At 48.8% G+C, this 12,208-nt stretch overlaps 1 protein-coding gene across 1 annotated transcript; it reads left to right on the top strand.

The window, feature by feature from the left end:
- The first annotated feature begins 1,374 nt into the window (after positions 1-1,374).
- Positions 1,375-8,707, top strand: PRDM14 (PR/SET domain 14). Its single transcript, XM_005479686.2, has 7 exons — positions 1,375-1,930; positions 2,217-2,273; positions 2,345-2,502; positions 2,680-2,950; positions 4,481-4,683; positions 5,968-6,069; positions 8,146-8,707. Exons 1-7 carry the CDS (start codon positions 1,390-1,392, stop codon positions 8,371-8,373), a joined length of 1,560 nt encoding a protein of 519 aa, XP_005479743.2. The 5' UTR covers positions 1,375-1,389; the 3' UTR covers positions 8,374-8,707.
- The last annotated feature ends 3,501 nt before the right edge of the window (positions 8,708-12,208 follow it).

Below are 12,208 nucleotides of genomic sequence, written 5' to 3'. Positions count from 1 at the left end.
GAGATTTCTCTGTCTGGGGCTGCTTCAAGTGCTTCCTAACCCATCCTTCTTTGGGATGAAGACACTATTTTACACGGGATCACATGGAGCTATACTAATTAAGTTTTATAGCACACCAAATATAACCACTGAAATGGCATTTGAAATTCCAGGAGCTAAGCCTGGCTGTGTTCCCCCCTCCAGCTGTGTCTGTGTGCAGCTTGGCTCATGCTCTGCTGTGTCCCAGGAAGCCCTGTGCTGCCTCTCTCTGAGAGAGCCCCCTGGGTGCAAGTCCCCAAGCTGTCCACAGTGCAGCAGAGCCCATCCTGTCCCTCCCCTCCATGCCTGCATGGGCAGGGTCACCCAGGCTGCAACGAGCTACTCAGGAGGGAGCCCTGCAGTAACACACGCTGCATGGGGGTTTGTCCTGGGCTGAAGATTTCTCCATCTCTCTGCACCAGCAGGGATGACACTCTGCAAAGTGAACACCTGGGCTCCTAGGATCCTCCAGCCCCTTCCAAGCCCCCTTTTCATTGCAATCTTGCCATGTATCCACCTGGAAGGAAGGCAGGAGAAAACCCGATAAAAAACCCGGGATGAAACCATGGACAGGGGATCAGCCAGCGCCTCTGCAGGAGGCAAGGGCCAGGTGTCCTCCTCTGGTCCCATCCCGGGCAGGTGAGCACAGGCCTGCTCATGGAGCCATGGAAACCCCAGCAGGAGCTCAGTTCTGCTTAGCACCTAACAGGAAGCTCCAGGCTGGAGTCAAAGCACCTCAGCTGTGTCCGCGAAGCAGCAGTGACTGCGCTGCTCTCGTGTGTCCAGGTCACTGGAGTTTCAGCGGTGTTTTCTGCCTTTCCATATTCAAACCACACGCCTGCAGCCCCCAGGACAGTGTGTGGGAGCCTGTGTCCTGCCCCGCGGCACCCTGCCCTCCGGCAGCAGGTGGTGGTCTGTGGGGAGCAGAGTCCCGCACCGCAGCCTCCTGGCCTGAGGCGAGGCAGAGCCCACGGGGCTGCGGCCGGGCCCGCGGGCCGGGCCTGGGGAGGCGGAGGGCAGAACCGGCGGCTGGGAAGGAGGGTCCGGGCGGCCGGACCACCCACACACCCTCCTCCCCTACCCCGACGTGGGGAGGGGCGGCCGGGCCGCTCCGTGAGTAGCCATGGCTCCGCCCCGGGGTAGCTGTGCCAGTCGGGGCAGCAACCCCGCCCGCCCCCGGGGCTGTGTGACCCCCAGGGCGGCCGCCCGTGCCCACCCTCCCCGCCTCGCCGATATAGCCGCGGGGGGCCGGCAGGGCCCGCCCCGACGGCGAAGGGCAGCTTCCGCACCTCCGTCCCGCCCCGCAGAGGGACCCCGCGCCGGCAGCACCCGGGTGTCTCCCCCCTGCTTCCCGACCCGGCTCTTCCCGACATGGCTCTGTCCCTGGCCGGCGAGTCGGTCCCCGGAGACGGCGGAGACTCGTTCGGGATAAGCCCCGCCGGCCTCGCCTCCTACTACCCCTCTTTTCTCCCACCCGCCCATTACTTCGAGACGGCCCCCGACTTCTTCCAGCCCCTGAAACCCCTGGGCGAACTGGTTTCCTCCCCTCCGCCTCTGCCTCCCTTCACCTTCAGCAGGGTCCCCGCTTTTCTGAGCCAACCGCCCCCTCTGCCCCCCGACCCTTTCCCCAGCCTTCCTTTGCCCGTCTACACCAGGCTGCCGGCCCCCTTCCCTCCCAGCGAGGGCTCGGCCCTCAGGACGGGGGCGCCGGGGTCGCTCTCGCCGCCGTACCCGAGCCCCCCGCGCAGAGCTGCCCGCAGCCCGGGGGCAGACGGGGCGGCGGGGCAGAGCTGCAGGTACCGCTTCACCGAGGAGGAGCTCAACGCGGTGCTCTACGGGGCACTCCGGAGCAGCCAGCCCACCGGGAATCTCCACGCCATCTCGGGGCTCCGGGTGTCCCCCGCCGGCTCGGGTAAGGGGGTCTTTGACCAGGCACAGGGTGACCCTGGGCGGCAGGTCGCTCCTTGCAGCCAGGTGTGCGGGAGGGTTCGGGAACAGTCCCAAATGGGTTGCAGGCAGCCAGGCTCAAGGGGCATCGCCGGGGGCCCGTCGGACTTATTTTCCCTGTGGTTTTCTTGCGTTACGAGCCCACACCTGGAAAAAGCTGGGGGTGATTTGGACTGCGGCCTTTGTCGGGGCGGTAGGACCCGCTCCTGCGGGGCCGGTGCCGTGCTGAAGAAGGGGTTCCGCTTTTGCAGGCGCTGCGGACTCGGCCGCCCCGCTGCTCGACCGGGACTCGCTGCAGCTGCCCGAAGGTAGGTAGGTGTCCCGGAGCGCCCGCGCCCGTCCGCCCGCCCGCCCGCGCTCAGCCCCCTGTCCCCCGCAGGGCTCTCGGTGCTGCGGGTGGCCTACGGGGACGTGTCTCAGCTCGGAGTCTTCTGTACGGACCCCATCCCGAAAGGAGTCCGCTTCGGCCCTTTCCAAGGCAAAGTGGTCAACACGAGCGAGATCAAGACTTACGACGACAACTCGCTGATGTGGGAGGTAGCGGAGGCACCGTCGGGCTCACCCCGCACCCCCAACGCGGGGCCAGGGCGAGGTTTTTGGCGTCCCTTCTACCGTAGCCTGCCTGAGGGGCTCGGCCCAGTGAGGGTGGTGGGACTGGTGGGAACGAGACGTGTATGGAACGTCAAACCTGATCCTTTTTTCTCTGCTCGCCAGATCTTTGAATACGGTGGCCTGAGCCACTTTATCGACGGGAAGGGCGCCGCTGGCAACTGGATGGCCCTGGTGAACTGCGCCAGGTTCCCCGAGGAGCAGAATTTGACGGCTATCCAGTGCCAGGGACAAATCTTCTACGAGACCTGCAAGGAAATCTTTCCGAACCAGGAGCTGCTGGTGTGGTACGGCGATTGCTACGTGCAATTCCTGGGCATCCCCATCAGCTTGAAGGGCATGGCGGAGGGGAAGAAACCCCCGCAGCACCCCGAAGGTGAGCCTGCCAGCAACCCCTTGAGCGACACTGCCCCTTATTCCCACGGACGTGTGCCTGGCCTGGATTAGATTCACACGAGGGGAGCTAAAGAAACACAAGCACCACCTTTGTCCAGCCGTTTTACTTTAAAGGCTTCCCAGACCCCGCGATGAGGCGGTGCTGGGTGACCGGTCCTGCCGCGGAGGCGGTGGCAGTCTGTCCCTCGGGTCTGTCCCTCCGCCTTCCAGGGAGCCGATCCCCGCAGCCCCTTCCTGCGCCCGGAGGCAGCAGCTTCCCCTCGGCACCGAGAATCCGGGGCTTTGCATCGGGGGCTGCCGGCAGCGCGGAGCGAGAGGTTCCTCTCTCTTTCTGCCGTCAGCCCGCGCCCGGTCCGCGGTTCCTCGGGGCGTTTGAAGTGTTGTTTGGTCTGACGATTGTAAAACATCTGGTGGTCCTGGGCTGGGCTTGTCTCGGCCCCGCAGCGCCGTTGTTCAGGGTCCCGTTTTGGGAGGAGATTGGCTTTTCGGGGTTATTCCACTTTTGGTCCTATTTTCATCTCAGGATTGCACACCTGGCTTTCGTGTAATTACCGCTCTCGGTAAATGAGGCAGGCTGATGTCGTTCCGATCCCGTAATGCCAGTATTGCTTGCAAAAGAAATGTCAAATGCACTTTCTGCATTTGACAGTGAGGGGAGAGGGAGGATACTTCTACTTGTAATGTACAGAAAGTATGATCTTACAAGCAAAACTTATGTATAGAGAAACAGATTTGTGCCCGTGCGGGAAAAACTGGAGCAGGAAAGGGATGGGTCAGCCGGCTGCAGCAGAAAGAGAGAGAAGCAAATTTGCATGAAAATTTGGCATAGAAAATTTTGTACCTGTTGTCTTGAAGTGTCTAATTCAGACAGATGCTAAATTGTTCATTTCATTTTAAGGCTTAAGCTAAAGCTATTTTTACTAAAGATAGAAAAGAATGTATAAACGCCTGAAAATTTTCTGGTGTTTTTCCTAAATTCAGTGGTAAAAAATGAATTGAGTTTTTTTTTAAAGTCAAATAAACATGTTATTTTGTTCAATAGTTATTTGAAAACGATAGAAAAGGTGTGCTTTTTTTTTTTTTTCCTTTTGGGATGGTGGTAAAATTTGCCGACAATTCTTGATAAGAAACATCTCACAATGGTTGCATACGGGGAGAAGTTTTTATGTGGGACTCTGACTTGCTTCGTCACCTTTTTCCTTGGTATTTATAGATATACAAGGATGAAATTCTGGTTTTGGTGAAGTTAGTAGCTAAACCGAATAATTTCAGCAGACTGTGGGCTCTCGTTTGTTCCCCTCCTTTTAAAAGGTAAGGGGAGCTGCGAACGCTCAGGAGACGCGGCATATATTTTGTTAATGATATTGCCAGTATCAATTTACAGTCGTTGGCCTGTCAGAGAGTTAAAATTCCCCGTAGGGGTCCCAGCTCTGACAAGGATGCAGATTTGACCTGAATCCCTTTTGCCGTGGTGTAACGGAGAGGTGGCACTTTCCCTTCTGCTGTACAGAAGCCGGGGAGAGCTTCAAGTGCGAGCGCTGCGGCAAAGTGTTTGCCTACAAGTACTACCGGGACAAACACCTCAAGTACACCCGCTGCGTGGACCAGGGGGACCGCAAATTTCCTTGTCACCTTTGTGACCGATCCTTTGAGAAAAGAGACAGGCTGAGGATCCATATTCTCCACGTTCACGAAAAGCACAGACCTCACAAGGTGAGCCTGCTCCCGGATCTCTCCGCAGTCACTGGCTCTTCTGAGGGTACTTATTATTAAGTTGGTTTTTTTTGGTCCAGATAAGATGCTGATAACGTTGTTCCTCCTCCAGTTTCCCTGGCAGTTTCCTGGTGGGACTGCTGAGGAAAAGCTTGTCATGTGCAGCAAAGCTTGGTTAAAGAAATTTAATGGGTTTAGGTTGGGAAAATAAACCCCATAGTCTCAGTTTAAAAAGAAACAAAATTTCCCCTTGGCTTTTTGGATGATTGCATTTGAGTAGTGTTCCTTTTCTTACACAGTGTGGGGTTAACTTGTGTTTAAAGGTGCTTGGCTTGTCCAGGATCAGGGGAGAGATGTCTCAAGTCTGTTTCCCACACCCAAGTCTATTTCCCACACCTCGCCCTTCGGTCTGAGAACAGACCACAGCTTTATCTGTGTCTGTTGGACCAAACAGGGCTTAAAAGTTTTACGTTCAGCGTGAAGCAGATTTTCAATTGATAAAAGCAAAACTTTAAAATGCTTTACTCATCTTCACCAAACACCTTGCTTCTAGCACCAGTTTTCTCTAGCGGCACTGGGAATGGAAAATCTGACTTTTTCTAAAAGCTTGGGATGGACAAGTTAGAGTGCTTGAAATGGTACAGTTAAATCAGTCTCAAAATTCTCCAAATACCTATTTTATAGATCATCCTACAATGTCTACTTTTTCAGAAAAAATATTTTGTAACTAAAATGGCACTCTTACAATGTCAGAATATCTGCATGGAATTCGTAACAGATAAAAAATATTCCATAAATATGAGGTATTAAATACCATGTAATTCCTTTTCCTTTCCCTTGCCTCAGTAAATTTAGGATTATTTTATTCAATAGATGGTTTATCTTTTAGGGAAAAAATTAAAACTGGGGCTTGGTTGATATATATTTTAAGTGATTTTACAGAATTTTTCAGATTTTTTTTTACTGAAAGTCAATATTATCTGTTCTGTAAAATAACAAATTTTTATTGAAACAATTTTAACACAAATGATTTTGCATGGTTTTAATATATAATATATATATGTGCATATGCAGGTAAATTGGTTTTTAAAACCAGACTGAATTTCTGGGTATTTCAATTTTTTGCAGCTTAAAATTGCTATTGTGTTTACACATGAATACGTAAATATATGTGTATATCTAGATTATATGTAAGAAATGTGCATATCATCCACATACTTCATTTTTCTCTTTAACTATGTGGTTACATGCTTCCTTTTAACTTTTATTCCTTTTTTCCCCCAGTGCTCTGTGTGTGGGAAGAGCTTTTCTCAATCCTCCAGCCTGAACAAACACATGAGGGTTCACTCTGGGGAGCGCCCCTACAAATGTGTCTACTGCAACAAGGTAAGGCAGAGCCCTGCCCCATCCCTCCCTCCCTCTGCTGTGCTTTGTTTCTTCTCTGTTTTCTTTCAAGAAAATGCTTTTTTTTGAACTGGTAACCAGATGAGTAAGTGTGTATTCTGGGCAGTTGTGAGGTAAGGTGACAGGACTGGATGAGATGAAGAAACAGGGTCTGCTCTCCATCTGACAAGGAATTTGTGGTTCATACCAGCTCAGTGATCTGCTGCAGAAATAAGGTCTAGGGAAGCTTGATAGTATTTCAAATACCAACCAAAGCATGCAGCTATATCCAGTATCCCACTTCTTCATCAAATAGGTAATTTTTGGTGTTATTGACACTGCTTCTGGACTGCAATAAACAGATTTGGTCTATAAAATGAACCTGCATAACATGAATTTGTGCATGCTTACCTTGAAATATCAGGGTTATTGATGTGCAGGTAGGCATGAAGGTTTCACTTGAAAAAGAGCACAAGGAGAACCATACAGCCCTGATCAAAGATGCATTTTACTGTTACTGCCCATCACAGCAGGGGTGATTCAGGTGAGCTCTCCCTGTGAGAGTGCTGGCAGCTCTCACAGCAGACAGCATGTGGATGCACAGGCTGCTGGAGGATGAATATTGGTAGGGCTCCCAGTGCTGTGGAGTGTCCATGCAATGCAGAAGCCCCATCAGCAGCGATGACCTGCTCCGTATTTTGTAGAGAGAGAAGTCTTGTGTATGACTGGCACAAAGCTGAAGTGTCCTGCTGAAGTGCTCTTAGAGGAAACTCCTTTTGGCTATTATATTTTTTTTTTGTCTCCCCATGATCATCCTAAACATACTTGTTCTTAGAGATTAGGGTGAAATCTCATCCTTAATCTTCTGATCACAAGAGGAGGTGGCAGAGCTTTATGGCTTGCTCTATAAAGAGATGTCTAGGGACACTTGACCTGTCCCCAGCCAGTTCTAGTTGGACTGTTGTGGATTGGATCAGATTAAACTGTTTGTCCTCAGACTGCAGCATGCAGCTGTCCTAGGACATAGCCATAATTTCTGAGGCTGGAAAACCAGGGTCTGTTTAAATGAATCCTCACTGGCTCCTCCTATAAAATTACGATTCTTCCTCTTCTACCGCTAACAGTGGCTTTGCTTTTCCAGCTCCTATGATGGAAATCAGTGGTCATTTATTTCAGGAACATTGTGAGACTAAAGGAACAGTGCTGGGTCAGCATTACCATTCTCTCCCCAAAACATATTTTTGCCCCTGATATACACCTCTAAGGACTTGTGTATAGGAGTCTGGGATCTTCTTGTCCTATAAGGTTCCTAGTGAAAGGGTAACTAAGATGTATTGCTGTTTGCCATGAAAACTTACTAGAGAGTATTTCTTTTGTGTGGTCTGCAAATAGTGAAGGGCCTGAAATTTTCTCTCTTTGGATAAGACAAAATAGGAAAAACATGGGAAACTTTACAACATTCCTGCTCAAATTTTAATGAGAGAGTTTTATCCCCAGATGGAGGAGAAGTCTTTAACACTTTTGAGCAGCAAAGTCATAGAGGTGGGAGAGCAGGCTGGAAACTCTGCCTGCAGAAAGAGAAGAGTATGATGGAGCTGGAAAAATGAACCTGTAAATGATGTACGGTGGACTGCATAGATCAGTTTTAGCAGCTGAATCCCAAAACAGTCAAAGGGTTTAACTTTAAAAACAAAAACTGTAGGGAAAGCCTGCTTTATGTTTCTCACACATAAATGAACTGCAAAACTAATTAGGGTAGTATTGACTTCTTCCCTCTGACATACAGATATTTACTGGTGTCTTTGGTCAGAAATCTTTCTCTGAGCTTTATCTATCTCCATGGACTCAGCCACATCTGCATAGCAATAGCTGTTGCCTTCTGATTCCTCCTTGCTGGGAGTTTTCATTATTTTTTTCCACTTACCTGAGGAGTGGAAACGTGAGCTATTTCAGGACATAATTTTTAGGGTTACGTGCTTCTGATGGGGTGTGGGTTAGCTGAAGGTGGGGATTGCCACGTAAATTACTTGCAACTCCATTTCCTTTCCCGCCCTGCCCTTGGTGATCCCTGCCCTCCAGGCGTTCACAGCGTCCAGCATCCTGCGCACTCACATCCGCCAGCACTCGGGGGAGAAGCCCTTCAAGTGCAAGCACTGCGGCAAAGCCTTCGCCTCGCACGCCGCCCACGACAGCCACGTGCGGCGCACGCACAGCAAGGACAAGGGCTGCACCTGCTCCGTGTGCGGCCAGCACTTCCCCCAGCAGGAGGATTACAGCTTCCACCTGAAGATCCATGCTGCTCATTAGTCAGGAGCCCCACGGACGTGTCCTGGACCAGCTCGTTGTGTGTATCAGTCTGTGTGTATCTGTTTGTGCGTGGCTGTGTGCACGGCACAGGAGGGGACATCTGCAGTGGCTCTTGGCGTGGGTCTGGTCTCTGGGCCCAGGGCACATGACTGAGCAAAGGGAACAGGGTACACCCCCTGATGCCACTCTCCTTCTCCTCCCATACTTAATCTCTAAAGGCAGAAAGGAATTCTACCTCCCAAAACCCCTTTGTGCACAAATATCACTGTGAGGAGTGTTTTGCATCTCCAATGCCTGTGGACTGCCTGGTATAATCTGTATCAAGGCATGTGTAAGGGATGTTTTTGTCAGGTGCATTTCTCAAAGCTGATTTAACCTGTTCGTGTTGTTAGGACAGATGACCTCAGTTATATGGTCTACTTATCCTTAACTTGTCTTTTAGTAATGTTCTATTTAAATGTGAACTTCCTCAGAGATACTGACTGCTGGACCAACGAAGAGCTATTTTAAATCATTTAGCTGCTGGGAGACTGAGAGCTGCAGGACTGTGAGAGCAGCTCCTACAGAGGGTGCTGGATGCAGGTTAACCCAGAGAGAGAGAAGTGGGGTGTAGTAAGATATATGCAGGCCTGATATCCCAGCTAGCAGAGATAGTGGGGTTTGGTTTTGTCCTCTCAAGAGTTTGGAGGAGCAAACATGGTGATATTTCTAAGCATCAGTGAGCCATTGGGCGGATAATCAGCAGTCAAGTGGCCTCCAGGGGTGTTTCATTGTAGACTCAGAGCAGGCCAGGGGCAAGCACTATCCCAGCAGTAGGCACTTCTTTCCGGATTTCCCTGAACTTGCCTGGTCCTGGCCAGGTGAATCTTTGCAGTGAACCCTGATATGAAGGGTGGGCGTCTCTGCTTCCTCCTGGCTTTATGTTGGATTACTGTAGTGTGATATCAGGACTCCTCAGTGCTTAAAATTCTGCACATAAAATTCCTTCCCTGGTCTGCAGGAAAGGCTTTGCTTCCACAGGAGGACTGGAATGTGTCATCCTCCATGTCTCACTGACCACACAAGCAAGGCAGGAGTGTGGTCAATGAGACATTTTCAGTATTTAAGAAAGTGGCATTCCATATCAATGTGAAATCTTAAATAGGAGGCTTAACAAGAAGTCTGTGCTGAAGGACTGCTGAGGATAGGGAGTGATGTAATTGGTATAGAAGTTTGAATTATCACTGAGTGACCACCATACCTGGCAGGAGGCTGTGCAGAAGGCTGTGCATATGAGAGGGCTCACTGTGGCAGTGGGACTGTGTCCTGCATCCAGGAGCAATAATGGAAATCCTTTTTGGAGCTAGTTGGTAAACACAGGTAGTTCGTTATTACCGGGATGATAAAGTTCTCTTCAAAGTATCCTAGATCAGCTAGGGTTAACAAGAATTTTGTACATAAAGTAGAAGAAAGTAAAGTTTTTATTTTGTACCAACTTTATTGGTCTCTTTAAATACAGCATAAAAATAGAAAATATTTTACTTGTACATTTAATTGTACTGTGCAGATACTGTATTCTTAAATATATTGATTTGCACTAATTTTATAAGGGCTTTTTGTATCTTAAGTTGCTCTGTTCTCATTGTTTTCATGGTAAAAATATTTTTTAGATATTTATTGAATCACTTACTGGTAAACAAAATATTGAGGCCCAGCACTAGGAAGTATGTGAAATAAGCAAATCCATTTGTATTGTATGTTCATACATGTAGATTTTAGAGTATGCTCTGATTATTGGTTTTTGCTTGTTTTAATAGCAAATATTACTCTAATACAGCAGGCTAAATTTTTGACATAATGAGGGCTGAATTCCAGGCCTCCAAATAGGTAAAATTCACTCCTGAGCAGAAAATTATCACAGTACTTATGTGTACAAACAATGCTGTGAAACAGGTAGGGGAACTGAACCTTTCTTCCAGCTGCCTGCTGCCTAGGAGGGTAGATACAAACATACAAAATCCTGGCCAACAGAAACAACAATTATGTGTGTGAAGCCTTTGCTAGTTCAGTCCCTTAAAAAAAAACAGGATTTGGTGAAATAAGCTGCCTACTAATGAAGGAAATGTTATGACTAGGAATGGCTTTGGAGTACTGTGAAAGGCCTGGTTAGCTTCCCATGCAGGTTACCTCTGGTTTTGCTCTAAATGAAGGTTGTATGTTTAAATGGTGCCTCTGTAGTGTTCTTGTGTGCATTTTCATCTTCTTGAAGGAACCCCAAATGTCTTGTTCTTAATTATTTGCACCTTGCTATAGTATTTGATGTGTTGCCTGTAAAGGAGTGTGTGAAGGGTTTTACTTGTACTTGTGATTGAAGGTACTGGCTGTATTGCACATTAAAGCCATATATGTAAATTTTGATGCCAATAATTGTGAACAAAACCACTCTATGAAAAGCCAGTGTCCATAAAGGAGACAGAGGAGTCCTGCAACTTTATTTGAATAAGGGGAGGGAGAGTCCACTGAGGTTTTGGAAGACTGAGCCTTCTTTTATCCTAAACTCTCAGCTGCATGTTGCCCTCTTCCTTTCCCCGCTGGGCGAGGTACAGCCTTCCCGAGCTGCCTTGAACATTTGTCATTTTCTCCCAAAGTTCAGAAGTTTAAACTATCTAGGTTCTGCAACAGGCTTTGCTGACCCATTTTTCTATTACCATAAAGTTCAGGAGTTTATGCTACAGTCAAACTGGGTTCTGTAACAAACTTTCAGCTTGAAGTTCGTAGAGACATTAGGACCCATCTCAAAGACGTTAACACCTGTTTGTCCTAAAGACCCTCACCCATCGAGTTGTTTGTAAAGACATTAGCATCCATCTTTCCTATTATTAATATTTTACATAATAAAAATAATTTCTTGGAGGCTGCAGCGTACGCTAATGGGCTATGGCTTGTTTTCTGCCAGATGCAGAGTTGTGTATTTGAGGTACTAGCAAATGAATGAAGGGTGTTTTCTGTGTCATTTGTAAGTCGTAGTCGTTACAGAGTCAAACTGTCTCTTATTGGGAATTCTAGTGCTTGTCCTGCTGGGCAGAGCTGACTGCACAAGAAGTCAAAGGCACCCAGTGTCTTGATGGATTTGGTCTTAAGTACCCCAATAGCTCATGAAAGCTGAGGGCATTCGGTTCGGGGTTGAGTTCACCCCCACTTGCAAGCAAGATGATGGATCCGGATTGAGCACTAAAAAAAGGAATTAAACCACCTTGTAGTGTTTAACTACCCTATAGAGTCATCCTCTCCCTTTTGAATAGAGTCTAGCTGTGCTGGGGACAGTGAAGATGGCACTTGGCTCTGCACACTTTGCACCAGGGTGGGGAGAAAGAAATGTATCAGGAGGGAGATCAAGCTGAGCCACCTGCGGGACCACCGCAGATTTTAGTTTTCTGAAACAAAAATGCACTGATTGTCAGAGCAAACAGATTGCTGTTCTTACCAGATTGGGGGTTAGGAGAGATTAGGGAATCCTCCTGTAGGGTACCTGTGTCCTGTGTGTCCAGTGAGCTGAGCTTTTCCTCCCTGAAGATTTGCACATTCACTTGCTCCTTTTGTGGCTGTGCTCTCAGCAGCTGAGTGAATGTGCAGCTCCAGCCAGCTGAGCCAGCAGTGGGATTTTGGATATTTATACACACAGCTAAGAAGGAAGCTTGTGTGCATGCTGCACTTTTCTATCTGGCATGTTCCCAGAATGACTGCATGGCACAGAAGGACATGTGCATGAAGGAGGCTGCACTGCAAGCTCAGCAGAAAAGAGAATATCTGTGACCATGTGTAAAATCTCAGTTCTTGTGCTGGGCAGCCCTGGCTG

Source organism: Zonotrichia albicollis, chromosome 1 (assembly GCF_047830755.1).
Source record: "Zonotrichia albicollis isolate bZonAlb1 chromosome 1, bZonAlb1.hap1, whole genome shotgun sequence".
Lineage (NCBI taxonomy): Eukaryota > Metazoa > Chordata > Aves > Passeriformes > Passerellidae > Zonotrichia > Zonotrichia albicollis.
This window is presented reverse-complemented; position numbering and strand designations above follow the sequence as displayed.

What these genes read in the sequence shown, in the direction of transcription:
- PRDM14 (XM_005479686.2), top strand. Translation starts at nt 1,390, where the DNA reads ATGGCTCTGTCCCTGGCCGGCGAGTCGGTCCCCGGAGACGGCGGAGAC. An exon ending in GGTGTCCCCCGCCGGCTCGG is followed by an intron (nt 1,931 to 2,216) that starts GTAAGGGGGTCT and finishes CCGCTTTTGCAG; the next exon opens with GCGCTGCGGACTCGGCCGCC. An exon ending in ACCCCCGCAGCACCCCGAAG is followed by an intron (nt 2,951 to 4,480) that starts GTGAGCCTGCCA and finishes TCTGCTGTACAG; the next exon opens with AAGCCGGGGAGAGCTTCAAG.